This window comes from Emys orbicularis, chromosome 24 (assembly GCF_028017835.1).
Source record: "Emys orbicularis isolate rEmyOrb1 chromosome 24, rEmyOrb1.hap1, whole genome shotgun sequence".
Classification (NCBI taxonomy): Eukaryota; Metazoa; Chordata; order Testudines; family Emydidae; genus Emys; species Emys orbicularis.
The window spans coordinates 2,508,817-2,535,888 of NC_088706.1; the positions used below are offsets into that span (position 1 = coordinate 2,508,817).

The 27,072-nt window shown below is 50.9% G+C and overlaps 1 protein-coding gene across 1 annotated transcript; it reads right to left on the reverse strand.

The window, feature by feature from the left end:
• Window positions 1-16,450: 16,450 nt before the first annotated feature.
• On the reverse strand, window positions 16,451-26,785 carry ANGPTL4 (angiopoietin like 4). The gene is made up of 7 exons (XM_065422277.1): window positions 26,297-26,785; window positions 25,730-25,840; window positions 25,001-25,133; window positions 18,642-18,755; window positions 18,450-18,545; window positions 17,856-18,131; window positions 16,451-16,632 (listed from the first exon to the last, which is right to left on the reverse strand). Exons 1-7 carry the CDS (start codon window positions 26,783-26,785, stop codon window positions 16,451-16,453), a joined length of 1,401 nt encoding a protein of 466 aa, XP_065278349.1.
• Window positions 26,786-27,072: the final 287 nt, after the last annotated feature.

Below are 27,072 nucleotides of genomic sequence, written 5' to 3' on the forward strand. Positions count from 1 at the left end.
ATAATGATATTATTATGATATAATTATGGCATAATTATGATAAATTTTGTACAAGATGGGGCATGTAAGATGTCATCCAAAAAGTTATGATTTGCTGAATATGATTATCCTCTTTGTATGCATGTATCATTTTTGTATCTAAAGATATGAATATTAACTATGTATCTGTATTTCAAATGTGCTTACTCTGGGTGACACCCACAACTAGCCTTTCAGGTACAACAATGAAGAGGCCAAACAGTGCTGTTGGCCCATCAGCAAAGACAATGGATCCTGGAAGAACTTAACCTTCCTGTAAACGTTCCAGACAGCCTGTAAGTAATGGCTGCTATGACTCAGCAAGGTATGCAAAGGCATGTGACCAGGCCACATGACTCTGAACTCTACTTTGGGATATCTGTATTTTTCCACACACTGGTCTGGGAACTGGTTTTGGAACAAAGGGTTTCTGCCATATGTTAAAGCTATATAAGGCAGGGAGTGACATCATCTGTTGTTCTTCATTCCCCACACAAGAAAATTCCTGGAAACACCTGAGGGACAAAGAGCGAACTGGGGGAAGTGCTGGACCCAGGCTAAAGGGATTTCTAGCCTGTGTATGAAAACCTGGGGATCCCAAGCTGCAAAGCAAATGCAGCTTGTCTCTTAAGAATCTGCAAGCCTGCTTGTACCATCTCTCAGGGTGAGAAACTGCTAATTCATATTTAATCTATCTAGTATGTTAAGCTTAGTTTGCATTTTTGTTTATTTTCTGGGTAATCTTCTTTGATCTGTTTGCTATCCCTTATAATCACCTAAAATCTATCTTTTGTAGTTAATAAAGTTGTTTTATGTTTTAATTTAAATCCAGTGTGCCTTTAAGTGAAGTGTCTGGGGAAAAATCTCAGTTTGGTTTAACACAGACTTGTTGCATTTCCACTCCACATTGAGGGGGAGGCAAACTAGAAAATAAATTCATACTGGTTGGGGTTTGGACCAGGGCTCTGGGGTCCTTGTCTGGGAAGCTGGTGGTTATTTTGGCTGTAGCCTCTCTATTGTTGGTTTATCCAGTGGCTGGTCAGAGAGCCTGCATGTAACTGCAGCTGGGTGTGTCCCTACATGTGTGAATGCTGGAGGAAGTGTAGGACCCGGAGCAAGTCTGCAGCTTGTCACAGCAGCACAGTGTGAGAGGGAACCCAGGTTAGTGTGTCAGAGGGCTCAGTGGTACCCCAGTTCCAGGTGGCACCCTGGGGGGAACCCATCACACTCACCTCCATAATTCCTACTCTGCATCCAGGGGGATTGGTTCACATCTCTCGATATTCAGGAGGTGTACTTCCACATAGCAGTAATACTATCACACAGGAAGTACATGAGATTCACGATAGGACACATATACTACCAATATCAAGTGTTACCCTTTGGTCTATTGAACACACCAAGAGTATTTACCATGGTGCTAGCAGTCATTGCAGCACATTTAAGAAGGAGGAATATTTTGGTGCATCCTTACCTGGATGGTTGGCTGGTACAGGAACGATCTCCTCGATACATCTCAGAAGCCAATAGTTACACACTTAACTTGTTCCAGAACCTGCATCTGAAAGTCAATGTTCAAAAGCCCATCTGACTCCAATCCAGAGAATCAAATTCATCGGAGCAATTTTAGATCAAATAAGTCCATGGTTTGACTTCCTCATTTTTGTGTAGCTCCCCTTTTTTAAGTTAAATGCCACTGTGGTGGGTTTCTTTGGTATTTTGCCCCCTACAGGGATGTTAAATTTAATTACATTATAGTTGCTATTACTGAGTGGTTCAGCTATATTCACTTCTTGGACCAGATCCTGTGTGCCACTTAGGACTAAATCAAGAATTCCTAGTTCCGGGACTAATGCTCCAAGAAACAGCCATTAATTGTGTCTAGAAATTTAATCTCTGCATCCCATCTTGAGATGACATGTACCAGGTCAACATGGGGATAGTTGAAATCCCATTATTATTTGGTTTTCTGTTTTTGTAACCTCTTTAATCTCCCTGAGCATTTCACAATTGCTGGTCATCATCCTGGTCAGGTGGTTGGCAGTATATTCCTACTGCTATATTCTTATTATTCAAGTATCCAGACACCACAGTGAGAACTTGCTTCACTCTTTTCAGACACATGGCTTCGTGTACCTTCAAGATGTCTCATGGCAGACTATGACTCTAATGCATGCAAGTCTGGCTGAGATTGGTGTACACCCATCAAATATCATCTGGATATGGCCCTCTGTATGCTTCCACTAGCTTTGTCAACCTGAAATGGTGGAAGGACCCTACAAAGCCTGCAGAGGAGTTCCCTTTACACCTCCTCCCCTCCCATTCAAAATTAAGATGAAAGATGCCTCACTTTTGGGATGGAGAGCACACATAGATGGTCTGCAGGTGCAGGGCCTGTGGATGCCTTGAGAAGCACAAATGCACTTCAGCCTCTTAGACATCAGAGCAGTCCACAAAACCTGTGGGTCAGACTGTCCATATAATGACAGACAATACAACGACCATATTTTACATCAACAAGTGGACAGTCAAAATCCTCCCCTTTCTGTCAAGAAGCAGTCAGGCTGTGGATCTGGTGCATCAAGCACCAGATCTCACACTCGGCGGTACTCTTACCTGGCCTGCAAAACAGCATAGCAGACCATTTGAGCAGACACTTCTCTTCAAACCACAAGTGGGAAATCAAAGACTCCATCCTCCAGAACATCTTTTTGGACTGAGGTTATTCTTGAGTGGACCTGTTTGCAACACAAAACAACAAGGTCTTCTGTTCCAGGGGGGCGTGAGCCCAGGTGCCCTGTCTGATGCCTTCCTAATCTTGTAGACAGGGGGGTCTACTGTACATCTATCCACTGGTCCCATTGCTTCCCAGAGAGCTCTGCAAAATCAGACAGGACTCATTCTGATAGCTTCAGTGAGGCTGAAGCAGTTTTGGTTTCAAAACATGTTTTCTCTTGGGAGGGAGGCAACCTAGTGACAGAGGATGTGGAAAAAGCTAATGTACTCAATGCTTTTTTTGCCTCTGTCTTCACAAACAAGGTCAGCTCCCAGACTGCTGCACTGGGCAGCACAGTATGGGGAGGAGGTGACCAGCCCTCTGTGGAGAAAGAAGTGGTTCGGGACTATTTAGAAAAACTGGACGAGCACAAGTCCATGGGGCCGGATGCGCTGCATCTGAGGGTGCTAAAGGAGTTGGCGGATGTGATTGCCGAGCCATTGACCATTATCTTTGAAAACTCATGGCGATTGGGGGAGGTTCCGGATGACTGGAAAAAGGCTAATGTAGTCCCCATCTTTAAAAAAGGGAAGAAGGAGGATCTGGGGAACTACAGGCCAGTCAGCCTCACCTCAGTCCCTGGAAAAATCATGGAGCAGGTCCTCAAGGAATCAATTCTGAAGCATTTAGAGGAGAGGAAAGTGATCAGGAACAGTCAGCATGGATTCACCAAGGGCAAGTCATGCCTGACTAACCTAATTGCCTTCTATGAGGAGATAACTGGGTCTGTGGATGAGGGGAAAGCAGTGGATGTGTTATTCCTTGACTTTAGCAAAGCTTTTGATACGATCTCCCACAGTATTCTTGCCAGCAAGTTAAAGAAGTATGGGCTAGGGGTTACAGTGCACGAGAAGTTGGATATGAGTCAACGGTGTGCCCTTGTTGCCAAGAAGGCTAACGGCATTTTGGGCTGTATAAGTAGGGGCATTGCCAGCAGATCGAGGGACGTGATCATTCCCCTTTATTCGACATTGGTGAGGCCTCATCTGGAGTACTGTGTCCAGTTTTGGGCCCCACACTACAAGAAGGATGTGGAAAAATTGGAAAGAGTCCAGCGGTGGGCAACAAAAATGATTAGGGGGCTGGAGCACATGACTTATGAGGAGAGGCTGAGAGAACTGGGATTGTTTAGTCTGCAGAAGAGAAGAACGAGGGGGGATTTGATAGCTGCTTTCAACTACCTAAAAGGAGGTTCCAAAGAGGATGGATCTAGACTGTTCTCAGTGGTACCAGATGACAGAACAAGGAGTAATGGTCTCAAGTTGCAGTGGGGGAGGTTTAGGTTGGATATTAGGAAAAACTTTTTCACTAGGAGGGTGGTAAAGCACTGGAATGGGTTACCTAGGGAGGTGGTGGAATCTCCATCCTTAGAGGTTTTTAAGGTCAGGTTGACAAAGTCCTGGCTGGGATGATTTAGTTGGGAATTGGTCCTGCTTTGAGCAGGGGGTTGGACTAGATACCTCCTGAGGTCCCTTCCAACCCTGATATTCTATGATTCTATGATTATCTTCTACAGTTTCCTACCCCTCACATTTTCCCGCTCTGCTAACCTCTATTCCCTTGACACTTTTGCCAGTGGCAGCATACAGCAGTCTACAGCATGGTAGTGTGATGGGGTGTTCACCCCACAATAGCCTAGGAAAGGTTAATGAGGCTGAGAAGGGGCCAATTAAATGGATAGGCCACACCTGAGGGGAATTAGGTGGCCTAAGTAACCTCAGCTGAGAAGGAACAGGCATGGCTGGTATAAAGCCAGGAAGTTGGCAGCAGAAAAGGCTGCAGTGAGGGAGCCTGCATCCACTCTTGGGATGTTATAGGGGGAAGGAAGGAAACCCAGGAGGGAGAGTAGAAACCCCCAGGGAATCCAGGCCCTAGGGAAGGGTTTATCCAGAAGTGTGGCGGAGCAAACGCCTGAGAGAGACAGAGTGGGAAAAGGCTCAGCGAAATGGCATCAAGGTGGGACATTGAAGACCTTGGCTGTTGATTAGAAGGTCCCTGAGCTGGAACCTGGAGAAGAGACAGGCCCTGATTTCCGTACCAGCCACTGGGGAAGTGACACAGTCTGGGCAGTGAGGAAGAAGACTCCCATTTTGGATGGAGAGACTTTGATAACCCCCAGAAGGGGAAAGCACACAGTATCCTGGCCAGAGGGCCAAGCCATGAAGAGAGAGCACCCTGAGTCACAGCAAGCGAGCGAGAGAGAGAGATGGCAGGGCACATGAATGAGTGACAGAAGTGGGCATCGGATCTGGTAGGAGCTAATCCCCAGAGCAGCCAGGAGGTGCCCTAGCAGTGAGTGAACTCTGTGACAGGCAGTACCAGTCTATTGTCCATGCTTTGACTGGGAAAACTAAGCAGCCATGGATTGGTGGCCCCTTATGAGAGTAGAGGGTGTGGTACAGTTACAGGATGGTGCAGAAGAGGTCGGGTATCTGTAGAGGAAGAATCATCGGAGGATGACTCATGGCAGGGAGTTCTTTTCTGGAAGAGATGATGCTAACATAATGCAGTCACTCCTGTGCAGAAAGATGGGCATGAAGGTCATGGGAGGGAAGACCAGGACATGGAGGAGAAAGATAATAGGAGGGACTCAGCATTAACAATACAGACATACTCCAGGGATTGCAGCAAAGAGTCCTGTGGCACCTTATAGACTAACAGAAGTATTGGAGCATGAGCTTTCGTGGGTATTCACCCTCCGACGAAGTGGGTATTCACCCGCGAAAGCTCATGCTCCAATACATCTGTTAGTCTATAAGGTGCCACAGGACTCTTTGCTGCTTTTACAGATCCAGACTAACACGGCTACCCCTCTGATACTTGACTCCAGGGATTGTCTTCTTTTCAGAGAACACATGCTGCCTTTTTCCAGAATAATATTTTCCCAATGACTCTTTGACTTCAGTAATTGATAAGCTGGGGGGCCTAGGCAGAGAGCATGGGAATACAAGCCTCAATATTTGGGGATTGGCAGACAGCATAGAACACAGCCCACCAAGGGTGCCACTCAGCATGTCACCATGTGATCAAGGAGGAGTGGTGCTGAGGGAAGCGGCCGTATGGCTTTTGCCTCCCTCTTACACCTCAACAAGGCTCTCTCCCCTCCAGTGAGTTAACCTCCCTCAGGAATCCCTTCTCCTTCCTGCAGAGATCTCCTCAGATGTGGTCAGAGGAGCAGTCTCACAGGAGTGCCAGGAAGGAGAGCAGCCATCACTGCTTCACAGAGCTATGCGGGGTGGCTCCTTGAATGAATGCTTTTCTGTCAAGATGGACACTACTCTGCTCTTGGCAAAACCAATCAGTGATGCACTCTGTCCAGCTCTGTACATGACATGATTAGCACCAATGTGGTGCATAAAGGTAATGGACCAGATACTCAGCTGCAGCTGAGGAGCAGGCAATGCAACTCTGAAGCGGGGGATACAAAGGTGGTTGTGAGCTAGGGTGGTTCCTTGGTGTAAGTTAGAGCTGTCAGAAGGTTACTTTGATTTGGGCAGCTGCCAGTGTCTCCAAGGAGATCATATGGCAACCAGGGATCCACAAAGTGTAGAGGCATCCTGGCCACACACCCTTTGCTCTGGCCACATGCTGTCAGGGCCAGAGGCAGATTAAGATTTCGTGGGGCCCTGGGCCAGAGCAAGTGGGGGTCCCCTCCCCACCTGTTCCACCTGTGGCCCTGCCCCAGTTCCACCCCTTCTGCCTGCGACCCTGCCCACAGCCCGACCCCTTTCTGCCCTTTCCTCAGGGGTGTCGCCCCTGTTCCACCCAGGGTCCCCCCTCATTTGGCTCCCCCCACTGCAGCCCTGCAACCCTTTTTGCTCCTTTCTGCCCCCTGCTGCAGCCACCAAGATGGGAGAAGCTCTGTACCCATGCCACAGCCCCAGGGCTGTAGCGGGGCATGAGAGCTCCTCCAGTCCCAGGGCCGTAGCAGGGGTCCAGCTGCTGGGGCTTCCCCACCATCCTCCGTGCTTCTGTTGTGAGATGCTACCGGTGTGGTGCTCTGCTTTCTCCTATGTTGATATCACTCGGCTGCGTGCGTGTGTTCCCTCTGTGTGCTGCCCCAGCTCTGCGCAGATAGCTGACACAGCAAACCCGACGAGAACCCCCAATAACCACAGAGTCTAGTAAGATGCAAAGTCACGTCGACTAGGTTTATTGCGACCTCGGACACAATTGCAGTTCCCTGTAGGTTTCTGAGCCTAATTCAGGGCATACTACGAGAAAATGCCTCTTGGCAAGGACCCGGCTCAGTGGCGGGACTTTCCACTGCCCCCGTGGCCGGACAAAGACACCACCCCAGGGATACATTCTTATACACAGGTACAAACAAGTTACACATCACTCCTGACGTATTGAGGTGCAACCCCTCTACGTAGCAAGGTACAACCCCTCTACATAGTAAGGTGCCGCCTCTCACCTTGTACATTTTGGTTAGATCAAAACAACTCTATCCATCATTTTACCCTTTTGCCCCTGTCATTGGGATGGGTCGGCCTGTTCCATGTTATCTGTGGAATGTTCCCGTATGGTATGTCTTGGTACCATGTTTATACTTTAACTTTGCTAGGTGAATATATATTTATGCAACATCAGCCCTTTCCTTGCCTGCTTCTGTGGCAGGGCCTGCCTCTTGCTCACAGCTTAACTTTGCTTTATGTTAGCAAAGTCTTGACCATTACTTTAGTTCAGGCCTCAGGCCTTATACTGAGCCTTTATCAGGGCCTTCACTTACTACAGGGGTGCTGGGGCTTCTCCTGCCCTGCTCCCCCAGTGCTTCTGCTGGGGATGGGTGGGGGATGCTGGAGGGGGGGCTTCCCCCATCCCACGGCTTCTGCTGGAGACAGTGTTGGGGCATGAGGGCTTCCCACGACATGCCTACCCGGCGTTGCTGCCACGGAGGGCTTCCCCTGCCCCACCCGCCCAGTGGCCAGCGTTCCAGGCTTCTGCTGCCTGGCGGAAGATTTTTTCCAGAACCCTGCAGTTGGCCAGGGCTCCTGGGCACAGGCCGCATTGGCCCAGTGGCTTATCCGCCACTGCTCAGGGCTACACTCAAGTGGTTTTCCTGTGGCTGACTGTGCTGACTTTGGGGACACATTGCACCACTGGTGTAGTGTAAAACAGCCACAGCACAGCCCAGGATCTGGGCTGCTCTATGGCTCAGGGAGTTCTGGATTCACAGGTAGCTCACAATTTTATTGTGGGGATGTAGGGTCTGCAGCTGTGTGTGTTCTTCGCCCAGTGTCCTGCAAGCTGTTTCTTAACCATTGCCAATGCAGGGTGGAAGGAAACAAGGGAGAAGAGACTGGGGGGATTTGCTGTGGGTGAAGGACAGGTATTGAGAGAATGCCACCTTCCAAGAACAACTCTAATGGGGACTCAAAAGTCCTAAAGTCAGGCTTGCTAGCCAGGAATATCACCACCTGCCTGTTAATCTTCTCACTGAGGGACCGCCGTACAACTTCTGTGTCAGCACTAGCCCCGGGGAAGGGCTGTTGCGTGAAGGAAGCGACAGTTCCGTAAATAACAAATGACTGTTTGACGTAAAGGTGAAGCTAATGGGAGGAAGTGTCTGGCACCTCCATCCCAGGGACTCAGACGCTGCAACATGAGGAGGCGTTTTGCTAAGGGGAGATGTAAAAGGAGTCAGCTGTATTGAGATACAAGTAGGGTACCATTTAAGAGGGAAATAAGGAAACACAATGACAAATTCACCCGTCTGCTGTACATCTGCCTCCCCTCCCCAAGGACCAAGCAAACATAGCCCCTAACAGCACTCTTCCCTCTCAGATCCCGTCTAAACTGGGAGAAGAAATCTTGCCCTCAAACAAGATTTTTGAGGCTGGATCTAGCAGAGTTTAGTTCCTGTCATAGTTTCAGGGTAACTGCACGTGTATTTCGCTCTCCATGGAGCCTCAAGGGCATCCACTTAAGGTTTCTGGCCCCCAGCTGTTACTTCTCTTGGGTGGAGACCTGTGTCTCTCTCTCCCTTCTGAGGAGGGTTTTAAGGCTGCACAGTTTCCTGCCTTACACTGTGATACCCCCAGCAAGCCAGTCTGCCTAGAGGCAGCGCCTGCACTTTGCTTTCTCTCCAAAGCTATGAACAGTGTATTGCCAGCAGGTACAAGGTACCACCCAGCTCTGTCTAAGCAAGCACATTGATTCTTAAGGTAAGAGCATTGCTGGCAATGCTCCTACTAATACAACCCAATATGCTGTTGGCCTTCTTGGCAACAAGGGCACACTGCTGACTCATATCCAGCTTCTCATCCACTGTAATCCCGAGGTCCTTTTCTGCAGAACTGCTGCTTAGCCAGTTAGTCCCTAGTCTGTAGCAGTGCATGGGATTCTTCCGTCCTAAGTGCGGGACTCTGCACTTGTCCTTGTTGAACCTCATCAGGGTTTTTTTGACCCAATCCTCCAATTTGTCTAGATTCCAATGCCCTTTTCCCTGCTCTTTGTAATGTACAAGGAAGTCCTGGCTCACTGTTTTTAAAATACCTTTTTTGGCTTGTTTTTTGTATTAGAAATACACCGCTACCTCGATATAACGCGACCCGATATAACACAAATTCGGATATAACGTGGTAAAGCAGTGCTCTGGGGGGGCGGGGCTACACACTCCGGTGGATCAAAGCAAGTTCAATATAATGCGGTTTCACCTATAACACGGTAAGATTTTTTGGCTCCCGAGGACAGCGTTATATCGAGGTAGAGGTGTATCAGGTCTTGTCTACTCTGCTTCTGCTAGAGTATTATACAGTTGACTGAAGAATTAGAGGGATTGTGATATCATCTGAGACCGAAGGTTGAGCAGTTGGGAGGGGAAGAGATATTTAATCAGACTTGGTTTTGTGAACCCTTGTGAAAGGTAGGATGGTCCAGTAGTTAGGTGCTAAGCTGAGATGTTGAAGATCTGGATTCAGTTCCCTGTTCTGCCATGGGCTTCCTGTCTGACCTTCGGCAAGTCACTTAGTCTCTCACTGCCCCATTTCCCCATCTGTAAAATTGTGATAGTAGTTCGTTGGGGAGGTGTTCAGATGCTGCAGTCGAGGGGACCTGGCATCGGTGCTTGGGCCTGCTCGGTGAGAATTGTTCTGTGTGTGAACAGGTGGTATCAGAATTGTTTATGCAGCTACAGCTTGTGATTTCTATGGATTTTAACGGCTCTCTGTTTTTGTTTAGTGATACTTATAGTGGTTTGTCTTGTCTTGAACTGCACTTAGGAACCTGAACAATGAGCACATAAAATCTTTCTTTGGGAATACACCTTCTGTTCAAGTATCTCAAAGTGTATTACAAGTGTCATCACATCACCGGGACGTAGGTAAGTAGAGTTATTCCCATTTCACAGACAGGGACACTGAGGCGATTACGGGTCACCACCACCATTTACAAAAGCGGAGTCCTAAGGTTAGGCACCTAAATCTGTATTTAGGAATGTACTCTAAAAAGGCCTGATTTGTATTGGTGCTGAGCACCCACAGATCCCTGGACTTCGGTGAGTTTTGTGAGTGCTCAGCATCTCGGAGAATCCAGTGGCTTTAGGTGCTTAACTTTAGGTACCATGTGTGAAAACGGTAACCTTATCCTGAAGGAAAACTACTTTGCAGCACCATCTGGTGACATGGAGAGTTACACATCAGCTCCAAGCTTCCAGATTTTCACAGTAATGGGTCAGTCTCTGCCCCTTGCTGCAAGGAGATCTGCAACGTCTCAGGCTCTATGCCCTGTTCTTGGTTCTGCAGCAGAAGCAGCCATGGGGCACAGACTACTTCTTGGCCCACCAATGCAGAATGAGAGGGCAGACCCGTTGTGTGGCACCATAATAATGACTTTTCTAGCTTAGGTGAGGGGGTTGGGGTGGGGAGCAGGCCTTGCAAGAGGGAGGAGCTGCCCCCGGACTCCTCCAAAATGAGTTGGGAAGGGGAAGGGCCCTCCAGGCCACAGAGCAGCTCACCAGAAGACATTTAGGCCACAATTTTACAAAGTAGCTACTGCCTTTGGGTGCGCACCCTGAGATGTTGAAGGCCTTTCTTCCATAAGTGCTGAGCACCACAATGGCAGTTGAAGTCAATGCTCAGCACCTCTGACAATCAGGCTTCAAGTGTTTCAGGCTGAATTCACCCAAAACCAGTCTCACACACAACAAAAGGCCACTTTTGAAAATGTTGGTCTTTGTGGTTATTGGTAATGAGTCTGGCTGTAATGGGCTGAGGAGAGCTGGCAGGGCTCCGTGGAAGGGGTGGAGTTGAGGCGAAAACTGTTGTGAAATTGGCCAGTTTCTCCAGGATTCACACCAGAGTCAGATTCAACTTGTCAGTTTCTCTGTGACAGGATGTCCTACTGTCCCTGGTTCTGGGCTGGCCCTTTCCCATGGAGAGCAGGAGCAAGTCTTTGGGCTTGCAGTTATCATGGCTGCTTGACATGACCGCTCCAGCATACACATGGTCCTCTGAACAGGATCTTCACAAACCGCCTGTGTTTTAGCTGCATTCTCGTGACTAGCAGGGAGCCAGGGCTCGTCCATACACAGAATTGCACCAGTTTAACTAAAGGAGCAACATTTAAACTGACCTAGTTAAACTGGTGCAGCTTTGTGTGTGGACACTCTTACTTTGGATTAAACCTGGCTTATATTGGTTTAGCTACAGCTAGAGGGATGAGAGCATCCACACACAAAGTTGCACTGGTTTAGTTGGTTTAACGCAGGGGTCGGCAACCTTTCAGAAGTGATGTGCCGAGTCTTTATGTATTCACTCTGATTTAAGGTTTCGCGTGCCAGTAATACATTTTAACGTTTTTAGACCGTTTTAGCGGTCTCTTTCTATAAGTCTATAATATATAATTAAACTATTGTTGTATGTAAAGTAAATAAGGTTTTTAAAACGTTTAAGAAGCTTCATTTAAAATTAAATTAAAATGCAGAGCCCCCCGGGACCAGTGGGCAGGACCCAGGCAGTGTGAGTGCCCCTGAAAATCAGCTCGTGTGCCGCCTTTGGCACGCGTGCCATAGGTTGCCTACCCCTGGTTTAACGTCACACCTTGAATTAAACCTGTTCAACTTTATATGTAGCCCCCAGCAGTCATTTCTCTGATCCAACAGTTGTTTTCTTTGCGGCTATTTCTCTAGGCTACAGCATGGTCCACTCCTACCACTGTGGTGAAGGGTGGTGAAGCACTAGAATGGGTTACCTAGGGAGGTGGTGGAATCTCCTTCCTTAGAGGTTTTTAAGGTCAGGCTTGACAAGCCCTGGCTGGGATGATTTAGTTGGGAATTGGTCCTGCTTTGAGCAGGGGGTTGGACTAGATGACCTCCTGAGGTCCCTTCCAACCCTGATATTCTATGATTCACTCTTGCCAAAGAGGTTACTATGGCTGTGAGAGCTAATCCAAGACCCCTCCCATGCTGCGTGGGGTATTTGCACTGTCAGGAGCTAGTGTGTGGTATATAAGCAAACCACATTTCCTACCCAGCTAGGTCAAATCCTCCCAATTTAATAGTGGGCTGGGAGAGCTCATCAGTCTCATGCCACTCCCAGTCCAATGAGCTCCTGACTCCCAGCCCAGCTGCATTGTTGAGCCACACCAGGGCATCAGCACTGATCCATCTGTAGTCTGGCACACACTACTCCGGTGTCACCCTTGATCTGTCTGTGGCCACTGGCTCCAGGCCAGCCGATTGACTCCAGGCAGCCTTGACTCTGAGGCCCACACAGTTCTTGACCTGCACAGTTATCAGCCCCACATCACTCCCATCTGCCCACCTCTCACTGCACTTTTAATCACCCCTGTGCTGCGTGAGATCACATCCCCTCAGGACTCATTGAGGCCTCTGTGTGGTCATTTCCACACAAGCACCTCCCCTTGCCACATGCTCCACCTCTCTATCAGAACAGCCCATGTACTGCCCTACAGCCAGGGGACACGCAGGGACCTGAACAGAGGTCATGGCAGGTGAGTGAAGGAGAATTGATTTTCAGATACACACTATTACTCATTTTAAAGCCTGGACCTAGATTCTGTTACCACTTTTAAATTCTTGTGGGGTTTTTAAGCATAGCTGCCATTCAGCTAAACACTTCTCTATCCAAGGCAGAGAACCTATTCCGAGGGAACAGTAGTCCATTCACAGGTAGGATGGGTGAGAAAAAGGGCAACTATTTCCAGAAAGGCGCTGGAGCTTTGTGCCCCGCTGGAGAGCTGGGTGCTAGAATTCAGGACACTCTTGTGCTGCACAAATAAACTCGCTGAGTCCTTAGATGGAAGCTGCTACATAAATGCTTTTTATTATTAATTGTTATAAGGCCACAGCATCAGACACCATGTGACAACCAGTAACTTGGTGCTGGCCTGTTTCCTGGGAAGGGGGCGTTTTACATCCCCGGTAACAGGAATATTTGAAACTGCCCTTTCCTCATTAGCACTGCATGTGGTGTCATTTCTCTCATCACCAGAGGGAGCCCTCATCTTTCATTTGGACTTGAAGATCAAACTGAAATCAGAATTCAAAGCATGCATTGGAAAATAGGTGAGGGAGGATTCAGAGGGAATTCCAGTTAAGAGTCCAAGTACTTCCCCTTCCTTGTTAATATCTATCTGTCACAAGAGTGGTATTTCCCAGAGAGAGAAGGCCCAGTAACACTCTTAATTTGTGAATGGTCTCTGCCTAGGGGGCCTCATCCCTCACAGCGAGAAGTGGAATTGGGTAGATCAGGGTAGATCTACCATAGGGTAGATCAGGACCAAGGAATAAGTGAGAACAGCAGGGATAGTTCTCCAACTGGTCAGGGTCAGCTCTTTTGGCTAGCTTGCAAGCTTCCCGGTGCTAGTCTTTGTGAGAGGTTGGACTGTCTGCTAGCTTTGCGTTTTTGGCTGGAGACTTGCAGAAAGCCAATTTCTGCACATTAGGCCCCCCGTGCCAGGCAGTAGCTCACAACAGGAACGATTTCTGGCTGGTGCTGGAAATAAAGGTTGGAGAGTAAAGCTGGAAAATTTATTCCTTCCAACTGCCACAGAATGAAAAGATAAGGGTGCGGCTATTTCATGGCTCTTTATTCGTAGGAGCATCTTACTTCAATGAACATAGCACACAGGGCCTCTGACATCTTAACACATGCTGGGACCAATTTAGTTTTGAATTAGATGAACACCATTTTTCCCCTGTATCTATCCACCAAGGTACTATTTCAGAACACAAGGGGGCACAGATAAGATGTGTGGCGAGGTGTAGGTTGCATAGTTTGTATGAGCACTTCCAGGCTAGTAGAGAATTTCACACAGCAATTCCTGTGTCCAGTCCAATCATTTGTTGACTTAGGAGTTTATCCTTTTAAATAGAGATTGGATGCCTGAGACACCAAGTGACGGAGAATCCAACGCAGCTCTTGAAAAGGTGCTCCACTGGAAGCAATGTTCAAGTTTGACCATTTCAATTTGTCTAGCTTCAGCTTCTGGCCTTTTGATCTTATTTTTCCTTTGGCTGCTAGAAGAAACAGCCCTCTGATAGGAGCGATCTCCTCCCTGCCTAGGTAATTATGGCGGGATTGCATTGGCACTTAATGTTCTCTCCAACAAGCTAAACAGATTGAGCTTCCTTAGTTTTACTGCAAGGCCTGTTTTCCAGACCGTGTCATTCCTGTAGCTCTTCTGAGCTCTCCCCAGTTTTGTCTGACATCCTTTAACATGTGAACACCAGAACTGACCTAGCATAGTTGGGACCAAGAGGCGAGTCCCTTACATCGCAGTGCACCAGGTGGCCTCCACCACCTCATTAGCAGTCATGTGACAGAACTCAGAACACATGTGCGAGATCGATCGCTTTGGTGGGTTTTTTTATTAAAAGACATCTGCAGAAAGTCAGATTTTAGTATAAAAAGGTTAGAGCTGAAAATACACAAACTACTGATGATCTTTTTCAAACCCAACATTTATAAATTACACCACATTGTTATTAACACTGAATTTAAATACAGAAACAAATTAAACAGTAAATTCATTAAAAAGATCCAGCATTCTACAAAGGACTATTTACAGTATTCAGCAGCTAAGAGCTCTAGCAAGTCAGTCAATATGACTCAAATAGGACAGGATACTTGGGAACACCCAAGAGGGAAACTTGGCCTGTAACAGTTTCAGTGATTATCACTTGACCTAGGGTCTCCCCAAGATCAGATGCATCCCACCACACCTGCTCCCCTCCTCTAAGACACTCTGGGAAATCCTCAAATCCAGTCACTGAAGATACCAGAATAATATGTGCAGTATTTAGGGGCAGACACCACGTGCGATTGATGCTGCTCCCAGCATTTTGGGGGAACCCTACTGTACCTCACCTTTCAGGGAGATGGTTTCAATTTCAGGTCACAGCCAGGGGACAGGGATTTTGGAATCTTTTAAGGAGAAACTAAACCTCCAGGATAAGGTGATGGAGGAGAAGCACATCCCTCGCTGTGAATTCAGGGCGGAGAGGCAGGGTGGGGCCCATGCCCAAAGGACAGCAAGGGCAGACTACGCCTCATGCCATTCTAGAGGCTGTTCTAGCTGACTCAGAGCGGCACCGGTAGGCTCTCTCTGAAGCTCAGGATTCACAGAGCCAAAAGGGACGTCTATGATCTAGTCTGGCCTCCTGGTAACAGGCAATTGGAGGAATTACTGGGTGAAATCCTAAGGAAGAAACTGTTCTTCCCAGGTGGGGAGGCCAGGAAGGAGGAGTTGCATGTACTCTTTGAGGGTGAAGAAAGCTGGATGGACCTCAGTCCCCATTCCTCAAGAGGGGCCCCCAGAACCTTCCCCTTGGAGGAAACCGTCAAATGGTGTTTAAGTAACTGAGGAGGGAGGGGGGCAGCTGGGCAGGAGTCAAGAGAAACAAGGGGTCAGACATGAGTTACATTTGCTGCTGCCTCTATTGCTGCTGCTGTGTAACTGACCTGCCATGGCTGGAGGTGGGGCAGGCGAGGAGGGTCTCTAGTCAGCTGTTCTGGGGGGAATGGGATGGGTTTTTGGCAGCAGCACTTTACTGCAGCTCCAAACCTCAGAGCCCAGCAGGGAGCTATCCTAGAAGAAAAGCCCGACAGTATCAGCAGCCTCTTGGCTCATGGGGGCTTTTGTGAGCCTCCTCCAGGTGGGAATCCCAGTGAGAGGAGAGGATTAAGGTGGCACATGGGCCCAGGGTGCAGCTGTTCTATCTATGATGTAAGAGGACCCCATTCACCTCACCTCTCCCCAGCTTCAGTGCTGGGACCAAGCGAGCCCCTTGAAAGCACAGTGGCTTTAACAGCAAAGGTAACTGATCAACCAAGACTTAGGACAAAGCTTTGTACATCATTGACTTGGGCAGCGGCAGAGCTGGTCTGTGACTGCTCCCCCAGCTTGTGCGTACCACAGTGACCCTTCCCCCTGTTCAAGGCTACTTGCCCATTCTGGGAGCTCCCATCCTTTGAGTTCATTGGACCCCAGTAACACTAAGTGGTTATACCTACAGGAAGAGCCTGTTGCTGCATTACTCCATGCTAGACTCTGCCAGCTAAACAGCTGCTAATGTGAGGAAAGGTTCCTCTCTGAACTGTCACTGTGAGGGTTGCATTGCTGGTTTCTGTAAACACCAAGTGACGGAGCTGCAAATCTGCGCTCCTTTGAGTCTTTCAAGTGGCAGCTAGGTTAGGATTCTGTTTCCAGCTCTGCGGGTTGGATTTTCAGGGTGGTAGATTTCAGTGGGTAATACCTCCCCTTCCATGTCTTCCAGAAGATGCCCTGTTTCCGCTCATGCCTCTGGCGGGGGATGGAGCGGAAGTACTTTCCATTGAGGTTGGCATGGCCACAAGTGCTGAACCACCAGCCTCCTAGAAGGAAGGAAGCGACAGATTTCAGCCAATGGGAATTTTCACAGCTAAAAAACAGGATATAAAGTAACAGGATAAGAAAATCACCCCAGATTCAGAGCTATTGCTGCACCTTCCCTTCCAAGCACAGTCTGCTCAGAGCTTTGGAAGGTTAAAAGAACCTGAAGTGCGTACGTGACAGGGGTTTCAGAGGGTCCCATGCCTCAGGGAACTCCAGCACTACTTCCAGGTCTGAAGGAGATCAAGCCATGCAGGCAACTAGGCCTGCATGACCACCAAAGAGGCCAAATTAATGCAAATACTTCTATAGCCCCATCCCTGTCATATGAGCCCTAGGTGGTGGGGCAGACCCATTGATGCGATAGGACGTGTGATTAGCTCCATTTTGCAGTGAGGGAATGGAGGCTGAATTGAAGCACTTGCCCAGTGTCACCCAGCATGGGGGGAAGGGGGGAGACACGCAAGTGCACTTGGACATGACACCAGATGTCCCAGTCCAGTGCTGTGGCTCAAGACCATTCCACTCCCATTTGAGAGCACACGCCCCACATGTGCAATCTCTGGCCACTAGGGGGTGCAAAAGTGGAACTGTTGTAGCAGCTGAGAGCCCCGGGTAGCCCCAAGAGAAAGGAGTAGCCTCCTGGATGGACAGGGTAGGTGTGTTACACCGCTAGCAGAGCTAGTCTTGTGGGAAATGCCACGGTTTTGGTTCACACGGATTTTCTGTTTCATTTGTATTCAATTTACAGTTCAAACAAGCCAAACATTCAGACATGGGTGAACTGGCCTCCTTCTTTGCTTGGACAGTTTGAGTCACAGGGAACAAGCTGGTAAAGCTGGGCCAAGTTATGACTTTGTAACAGAACCTGGAACCATGAGAATATCACCTGGTTTCAGGTTTGATTAGAGTTGCTCGCACAGCTCCCCCTGTGGATCACACGGTCCCAATCCTGTGGAGAAGGAGGAGGGTGAAGCAGGGGACAAGGTCAGAGTCAAAATACCCAAGTGGCCGTTTTTCACCAGTGCCATCTGCCCCAAGCTGTCGGAAGCAGAGTTCTGTTTGCATAGCACCGAAACAAGGAGGGTCTTACACTGGAAAAGGAGAGCTGGGCTCCAAGCTGCTTGGGGCAGATGGAGGAAGACTGCTGCCACCTACCTACCCACCAAGAGAAAGACCAGACTCTTGCTTAGGAACACAGCACCTTGCCTTTGCCAGTACTGACCTGACAGGTGCTTGGCACAGTTAGTGTCAGCTTTGAAATCGTTGTCCTGATCTCGAGTGGAGAAGGGCAGCTGTCTGAAGTCCCCAAGGGCATTTTCCAGCTCTCCTAATACTGGTCCAAGGAGACTGAGTGTGTAGGCTGTGTTCTCTCCACCCAGGCTAAAGAGGAACTGAATAAGCTGAGAGTTTCCTTCCCAGTCTTGCAGCTCAATCGAGAGATTGTACCTTCCCTCCTGGACAATGTGGTATATTTTCTCCAGGCCCAACCAGAAATCACCTGAAACACAAGGAACTTTGCATTAGTTGGCATCACACACAAGCGCTATGCAAATCAAGGAAGATGTTAGCATGCAGTGCTAAGAGCGCTCCAGATTCTCTGTTGTGCACAAAGTGCCTAGGGAGGTCAGTGGGTGCATGCACCCTTGTGTAGTGAACTTCCTCAACCCCTTCTCAGCCAGCTGTGCCCACTCGTCCAGCCGGGTGTTATGCTGGGTGGAGATCTTTGGTCCACCTCTGGGAAGGGGGGCAGTGTGGGGATGGAATTTGCTTGCCAATCAGGGAAAGCTAGAATAAAAGTCTTCCACCATCTGCTTACCACTAAGGTCTCCAAAGCCATTCCTGTAGGCTTCCCAAAGCTGGTCGAAGTCCACGGAGCCATCCAGACGCCTCTGGATCACCGTCCAGCCACCTTCTGCAGGTGGAAGAGATTTTTCACTTATTTCAGTTCTGTTATTTGCAAGACCAGTTTGCAGAACTCAGAATAGCCTGTGGTGCTCCCCTCACTTACCAGCAGTCATGTCACAGTAGACTTTGAAAGGCTGAGATCCCAAGGGCTGGATCTGAAACACACCACTGCTTCTTTCCCCTGCCAGGAAGAGCTGCTGGCAGTCCAGCGGGAGCTCTGCAAAAAGGCAGAGAGGGAATTTAGAAGAAGCAGTCTCAGCATGCTGCTCTCAAACAGGTTTGTTCACACCACAGTCCTAGTGGCTACACACATCTACAAATGAGCCCAGCTTAATCACCAGTTTGAATGCTAAAGCTAGAGACTGTTTGTACAGCACCTAGCACAATGGGGCTGGCCAATGACCAGGGCTCCTAGGCACTATGGCAATATAAAGAAGTAATAAAAAGCCCTAACGTTTTCCAAGGCAGCTCTCTCTAGGCCCTTGGGCTTCTGTTTCATTTTGTACAGAAGTTAATACTGGACTCAGAGGGCCCAGGAAAATAGACAGCTACAGCCTACCAGAGAACTGGGCCAAGTGTGTAACTCAGGAGGAGGAGCTGGTGAGACAGGTCACATGAGCTGTGCAGAGTCTGCAGCCCAGAGGCAAACAGGCAGCAGCACTGTGCGGCTTCCAGACATCTCTGGGGACGCTCAGTCAGGACACGAGGAGGGCAGATGCTGGGAAGGGGTAAGCTTGCAAAGGGCAATAGGTGCAGCATATTGTTCTAACTCACCCCGACTACCACTAATGCACGAACCACTTGCAAGTTCCCTCTAGCTCTCAAATGGGACTTTAGCCGTAGTCGGAGCCAGCTACGCACAGCATTAGCGAAGACATGCTGCCGGACGGCCTGGTGCACTGCTTGCTGACTGACACTGGAGCAGGTGCCGAGCAGAGACCATCAACATACGGTGACCCTTTTGCCCAGTGCCCTCATAAGACCCCCAGAAGCAATGAATGGGGGAAAGTGAGGGACCAGGCACAACCTTGTGGGACTCCCAACTGCAGGCCAGGACTGGCTCAGACACTGAGGGGCTGCCCTGCCAGGGCCCATGGGAAGTCACCAACCCACAGCTGCCGTAAGGCCACTGGCCAGAGGCTCTGACTGTTCCCTGCAAAGCATCAGCAAGACTAATTGTAAAGCGAAGAGAAGTTCTGCTCCTCCTCCCCCGAGATGCCTGGACTTTGGCCTCGGCTTTACTGTAACTGCCAGCAAAGCACCATTTCAACAGAACTGGTAAAAGTCCATTGGGAGCAATCAACAGGGCTAAGAAGAATCCGGTTATAAAACCTGAGTCGAAAGAACAGGAAGGTGTCAGGACGCGCAAGGACTTTACCCAGCTTTGCAGAGCATCTAGGAACAGCCACAAAATCAAACCGCTCTTTGTCTGCCTGCAACAGGTGGCAAGAGCCCCTTTCCCGGCATCTCCCCAAACAAAGCGAGGTCTGTTCCTAATGTAGCTGCCTGGGGGAAGCTGGGACAGTGCCCTTTGCATTCAGCTTTGAAACATATTGTCTGTTTCCTTGAGCTGCAGGGACAAAAAATATATATGTCTGTAAATGAAGACAGCCCCCTCCTTTGGGTATGGCTAACTGGAGCTTGGATTCTTGTGCAGCTGCCATGAGCGCGAGTTCAAGAGGGACTGCGGGGACGTGAGAGTAAACATGAACTTTCCCCCACTTCCTATGCCTTGTTCCTCCACTGGGGAGCGCAGGGACCTCATTCTCAGCACTGAGCCCCCCGCCTGGAGGAGTTTTACTGTCAAGCAAGGTACAGTATGTCTTGCATCATGCAGCGTAGCTTCGCTCTGGGGCGGGACGTGCAGCACCTCACACAGGATCTTGGGTTGCAGCGGGAAGCTAGCCGTGCACTGAGGGCTCCAGCTCAGACAGCACCGGGGGTGGCACCGGACCGGGCTCTGAACTGGCTCCACTGTTCTCCAGCCCATGTCGGGTTTGGTGCAGAGGGCTCTGGAAACGGCGGGACTGCAAGGGAGCATGCTCTCAGCAAACCTCACACCCCCATTTAGCACAGCCCAGCCACTCACCCCCTCCCAGCTGCTGCGGAAGGGAGGCAAGCAGGAGGGGGCTGGCCCCCAGCTGGGAGGGAAGGATGGTGCTCTCCCCCTCAACAGTGGGGGCTGGGTGGGAAGTGGGGGTCCCCTCTCCATTCCCATCTCTTGGGGTGCTGGTGAGAAGGTTTTGTTGCTGCCCCCACAGGAGCGAGGTTTCAGGAATCTCCCCCCTGTCCCCCGAGTGTCCATTTGCTCCCCGCGCTGGTCCCGAGCCATGCTGGGCTTGTGCTGTCAGAGCTCAAGCCGAATGCTACACAGAGTATCGCTAAGGCCTCTCCCACCTTAGTGTCTGGGCAGCAGGCCCAATGGGAAGCGCAAGGAGTGGCACTCGGTGCCAGCCACTCTCCAGGTGTCCAGGCCAGCAGACAAAAGAGCCCTTCCCGACCTCCACTGAGCACCACCCAGCGGGGTCACACTGTGGGGTTGTTTTTAAGATAAAGCAAGTGACACCAAGATGCTGCAGGGATGGAAACCCCTGGCCAGGCTTTCAATACCACTCTCCAGGAAGGGCTCCCCGCAGCCTCCTTGCACCCGCCCCTCCCTGCTCTGACATCAGCGTCTGAGTCTGAAGTAGGGGAAAGGTGAGCCCAGCCTGGGAACGCGCTGGGGGAGGGGTTTCTTCCCAAAACAATGAAGCAAGCCTGCTCCCGGGGAAGGGGGAGGGATGGTTAGAAAGGACTGTTAACTTTCACCCAATTTCCTTCCAGCCAATCACCGTGCTGCCTTTCTGATCAGCCATGCTCCCCCCTCCCCCAACCAGTGTGGGTTGCACCCTGACTTTGTCATAAGAGCTATTTTCTTGCTAAGGTCTGAACTTTTACCTAGTTGACTCTTTGGGCACATTACTCCTCCCCCCTCCCCCATAACATCATGAAACCAGATGCCCGGAGCACAGGCGAGGGGGTGGGTTGACAGCTGAAATCACCATTCACCAAGGAGGGGCAGCAGGGTAACCTCTCCCCACTCAAGCCTGCACAGACGCCAGCTTTAGAACAGGCGGCCGTTCATGCACTGGCCTCTCGGATTAGCATCAGCACTTGGGCTAGGCTATCACTGCTAAGTCCCACCAAGTCATTCATAGACAAAACCAGACCGAACCAGGCCACTCCGAGCCAGGAGCAAGCTACCAGAGGGGCCGTTTAGTCAGGTCAGGGTTGTGACAAATGGCACCAAACCACAAAACACCCTTAACTCACTCACCTACCCTCATCCCAGATCCTGCCCCAACTCACTCTGCTGGGCCAAGCAAACAGGATCTGGAGAGAGGGTTGAGGAGGGGGCTGGGATTGTTCGAGTCATCCATTACTTTAGTTTGTCCTGGGGCTGGGTGCAGGCACTGACTGACTCACATTGATCTGCAATGTGACAGACCAGCAGGGTGGTGGACGTGTCACACAGGGCCAGACACAGGTGAGTCAGCAGAAATTACAGCAGGGTGGGCTTGCTTCCCAGTCTAGAACATAGACCCAGGGGCCAGAAGAGATCATATGCTGCATTTTCTCAGGACTACTCATTGCTTCCTTCTCTAATCTGTCCTAACTATCTGCAGAAAGGATGCCTGGATCTCTCGCCAATCCATAAGTCTAGGCAGCTCACACCACGCTGCCCCAAAGAGATTGCTGTTTGCTGGGGCCAAGAATCTTTGAGCAGCTCCTGTTGAACAGTTACCTTCTTGCTGGGCTTTGCCAGATATACTTCCCTGCTCAGCTGCCGCGTTGCTTCCCCTACTGTAGCAGCAATGTTCCTACTAACGGCAGCTGGCTCCATAACCTCAGCTCATTTTGCTTTAGAAAAATACTACAGGTAGTTCTGACTTGAGTTTTTTAGCATTGTTAGTTGTGCAGCTTTAAATCCCCGGTGGAAGAGCATGAGCCCATGGGCTAGTAAAAATGAAGAGCAAAGTGTTTATGTAAAAAAAATAAACCCATAAAGGAACGTTAAAATAACAAGGCCCAGCAGAATTACCCCTTGGATTGCCATGTATTTATGGAACGCGAAGGTCACCACCGTCAAGCAGAGTAAACACTGTTCCTTGAACACAGGATTGCATTCCAGGCTCAGTTGTTCAAGTGTTTCTTTTACTCCCACTAGGAACTGTTTGCTTTGCTTTCCCCACCCCGCCTTCCCCAACCAAATTATTTTGGAATCCCAGCACTGTTGGGAGATAGGGTTTAACTTTTGCCTACTTGGCGAGCTGCCAGGGAGGAGAGCGTATGCAGCGCCTGAAGACATGATCCACCTTCTGCAAGTGATTAAACCTCTTGCTCTTGAGGTTGTTTCAAACCTTCAACTTTTGCACAGTTGGCTGAATGCCATGCTTAGTCTGTTAACTTGTGTTCGCTGGATGTACATAAAAGGGCCATTCTGAAGAAGTTGCTTACGGGGCTCATTGCCCACACGACCCCCAATGCAGCAGCATTGGGGGACTGTCTCTCTCTAGGCAGGGAGCAGCTCTGAGCACCAACCTTCTGAGTGATTGGCTGCTAGGAATGCAGGGAGCAAACAGCCCAGGGAGGACACTGGGGCCAGCACTTGCCGGAAGGCTCCTTCTCCTTGCTAATCAGGGCGGAAATTGAATTGCAGTTGCCAGTCAACAAAAGTGATCAGGCAAATGAAGAGGAACTCAAGGTTTGGCCTAAAAGGGGAACTTTGTCCTGAAAGGAACCACCACTGCCATCAACAGAAGAATCATGGCCTGCTCCACAATGAAAGAGACCCAAGGTTCTGTCATTCTTGGTCATCCTGACCAGTCTTTGCCACCTCCTCAAACAGTCAGTATGCCCCAGTGTAGAGACAGGGTGTGGGGAGATGCTGCCCTCATAAGAGCATAAGTATGGCCATACTGGGTCAGATCAAAGGTCCATCTAGCCCAGTATCCTGTCTACCGACAGTGGCCAATGCCAAGTGCTTCAGAGGGAATGAACAGAACAGGGCAATTATCAAGAAATGATCCATCCCGTCGCCCATTCCCAGCTTCTGGCAAACAGAGTATAGGGACACCATCCCTGCCCAGTCTCATGCCAGCCATGTAGGGCAAGGGCAGAGGGGGACTTGGGAAAGGTTTTCAGGAATGTGGTGCTCTAGTTTGCTCCCCATTGTCCTAATATAGAGGACTCTGGTTCCAAGAACCCAGTGTGACCGAGGGCTAACCCAACTCAACTGAAAGCTGGCTGGAAGTCCCCCATGTGTGGTGTGCTATATTTTGGTCTCTGCCCGTCTGCATTCATCTCTTATGCTTTGTTCTCTGCCTAGCCCCTGGCCCTTTGTTTTGTTCTTGCAGGGGCAGCAGCAGCAGCCAGGTAACAGCACTTTCTGCTTTCAGTCTTCCCATGTGCTAACTAACTACCCCCCTCTGCAGCCTTTCTGCCTGGAGAGCCTTCTAAATCGTTCCTATTTGGGTCAAACCCATTACACAGCCAGCTGGAGAACCTAGTCATTTCCCTAGTCTGCACCGAGCTCCTGTCTGGGGAGCAGCTTGCAGTACATGGCCCAACAAGCCACTAAGCCACTCACCCTGGTCCTGTTTCCACTGAACTCAGTGGGAGTAGTCTGTGTGATGGAAGCAGAGCCAGGCTCTTTGTGCGGCCTGAAGGAGGTTGCTCCAAAGGTCACAGGCCCAATGAAAGTGTGTGCGCGCACACATGTGGGGAATTGTCCAGCAGTCAGGGCACTAACCTGGGACTTAGGAGACTGGGATTCAAAACCCTGCTCAGACACAGGCTTCCCAGGTAAGCCTCCGGCTCCTTGCACCTCACTCCCCCTCTGTCCAGTGGGGACAGCCACAGTACTTCCCTGTTCGTGGGGGTGTTGGATGGTGAGGTGCTCAGACCCCACAGTGACGCAGGTAGATAGACCCACAGCTTCCCATCTATTTCCTGTCCTTCGCTCGTGGCAGATGAACCCCATCCCCACACCGAGGGATACAGGATATGGGAAGACTCCCCAGCTGCATTTCAACCCCCCGACAGAACAAGACTCCTCTGCACAAAACCAATGACCAAGTGCTACCACCCTGGTCTGCCAGCCTCATTCAGCCACTTTACCCATTTAGCTACATACACCTTCAGGCAGAATTCATCTGCTTCCCATGGGCATTCTCCATATGAGGCTGAAACACTCCTGTAAAATCCTTAAATCCCTGCCCGACTGGATCCTGGATCCCTGCTAGATCCTGGGGCCAGACCCTGCCCACACAGCAGATCCTTCCAGTTCCACTCAACTCCCATGAAAGCCAATTTCACATCCTGAATCAGGACAATTGAACCTTTTGTTTCTGGGCTGTAGCTGGAACTGCTGACAGGACGACTCTGCTAACAGGGGGTGGGAGGGAGGAGACAGATACTCACTCTGTGGCTGTGCAGGTTCCACACTGGCGTTTTGGCTTTGGTTGGTGTGTTTGATGCTTTTCTTCAGGTTTATCTTCCACTTTAGACTCTGAGTTTTGTTGTCCTTAAGATGCAGAGGGATCAAGAGATTGACCTGTGCCAAAACCATGGATGAGTTAGCGACTCATTGAGCAGACTTGAAACACTGATCCAAAGGTGAGTTGGTCGAATGGCTCCCAGAGCAGTTAGTGGTGACACTGCCTGCCTGCTCCAGGATCAGCCCCTAGCATGTCTGAACTCACCTGGACAGATTATACAACAGGTCTGGGGCTCGGAGTGGCTGTGGTTTTGTACAATCCTGTCAGCCAGGGGTTTATTTTGCAAACGAAGTAAGAGGTGGCAGAGCCGAGCACCTCAGGTCCAGGTCCTGAACCTCCCCCCCAGTTTCAGAGCGTGAGGGGGCTTGGATAAAAGGCTCCAAGTTGTGGCCTTTGATCTTCTGGGTCAGACACACACAATATTTTGTGCCAACACAAGAAGCACTTTTAAAGCCCTGTAAAGCTAAATGACACAGAGGCTCTGATTCCTTCTACCGTCCCATGGCAGTGATGAAGCCCCTGGGCTGGGTCCTGAATTATTAAATTAGGCTCTCAAGAAGCTCCCAGCCTGCCGGGAGCGTTTGCTGGTGGCAGGCTCTGCTCCCTATTCCCACTGCTATTAGCATTCAGGAAAAGCCCCCGCGGAACTTACTTTGCTCTGCAGGCTTTTAATCTGCAGGTTCTGCTTGTCCAGTTTGTACTGCTGCTGTTTGATCTTCTGCAAAAGCTCCTCGATTCTCGTGTTCTGAGACTCCATTAGGGACTAAAAGACAAAGAAAAGGATGAGTTCCGCAACCCCCTGTCCCCACTGCCGGGCGAGCCCAACTCCGAGCCCAAGGCTGGGAATTTCCCAGGCTACTTTGGGTTTTGCTGCCTCTAGGATTGTCCGGCACGTAGCGCACGAAGCCCTCAGCTGACAGCGCAGCCCGCTGGCCCCAGGGCTGCCTTCCCTTCCCGGCAGCAGCCCCCCGGAGACGCGCTGCCTGCTTAGCGGGGTCACGGCATTGGCGAGTCAGCCTCGCCGGGTCGGGGGCTCACCAGACCGCTGTCCCTGGGAGAGCAGCGAGCGGCCGGGCGCGTGTGCGCTCCCCTGGGGTGATCCGGGGGTTGCTCCAAAGAGCCACCTGCAGGGTCAGCGCAGCCGCGGGGGGAACCCGGGCAGGGGACGGGAGCGCGAGGGACCCCCGGGCAGCCGGGGGAGGGGGGGCGGTGCACTCACCTGCAGCGTGCCCAGCTCCTTGGCGCTCTGGTTCTCCGAGGGCCGCCCCTGCAGCACCTGCCGGATCTTGTCCTCGAGCTGCTCCAGCCGGCCCTGGATCTCCGCCTTGTCCCCGGCCATCTGCTGCAGCTTCTCGCGCAGCGCCTCGGAGAGGCTGAAGAGCTGCTGGTCCTTGCCCTGCAGCTCCCGCACGGCGGCCCGCAGCTGCCCGCCCTGCTCCTGCGCCTCGCGGGCCTGGCGCAGCAGCAGCCCCAGCGAGCCGTTGTGGGCACTCAGCCGCCCGCCCAGCTCCCGCAGCTGCCCCTTGGTCTTGTCCACATGCTCCTTGAGCCCGTGGCCCAGCTGCAGCAGCCCGTGCGCGATCACGTTCACCTCGTCCCAAGAAGCGAACTGCACCTTCCGCTCCTTGCTGCCGGCCGGGAAGCCGCCCGCCCGGGGGCCCAGCCACGCCGCCGCGCATAGCAACAGGGCTGCCGCCGCCAGCCGCATGATGCCCGGCGCAGGGAGCAGCGCAGCGCGGGTACCTAGCGCCTGGGAGCGCAGCGCAGCCGGCCCGGTGCAGAGCGCAGCGCAGCGCGGGTACCTGGCGCCTGGGAGCGCAGCGCAGCCGGCCCGGTGCAGAGCGCAGCGCAGCGCGGGTACCTGGCGCCTGGGAGCGCAGCGCAGCGCGGGTACCTGGCGCCTGGGAGCGCAGCGCAGCCGGCCCGGTGCAGAGCGCAGCGCGGGTACCTGGCGCCTGGGAGCGCAGCGCAGCCGGCCCGGTGCAGAGCGCAGCG

Bases quoted from the DNA above. Each gene is read 5' to 3' on its own strand.
- ANGPTL4 (XM_065422277.1), bottom strand. From the start codon at position 26,785: ATGCGGCTGGCGGCGGCAGCCCTGTTGCTATGCGCGGCGGCGTGGCTG. The intron at 25,134-25,729 runs GTAAGTTCCGCG...GTTTTGGCACAG, and splicing joins TTAAAAGCCTGCAGAGCAAA to GTCAATCTCTTGATCCCTCT. The intron at 18,132-18,449 runs GTAAGCAGATGG...CTTGTGTTTCAG, and splicing joins TGGCTTTGGAGACCTTAGTG to GTGATTTCTGGTTGGGCCTG.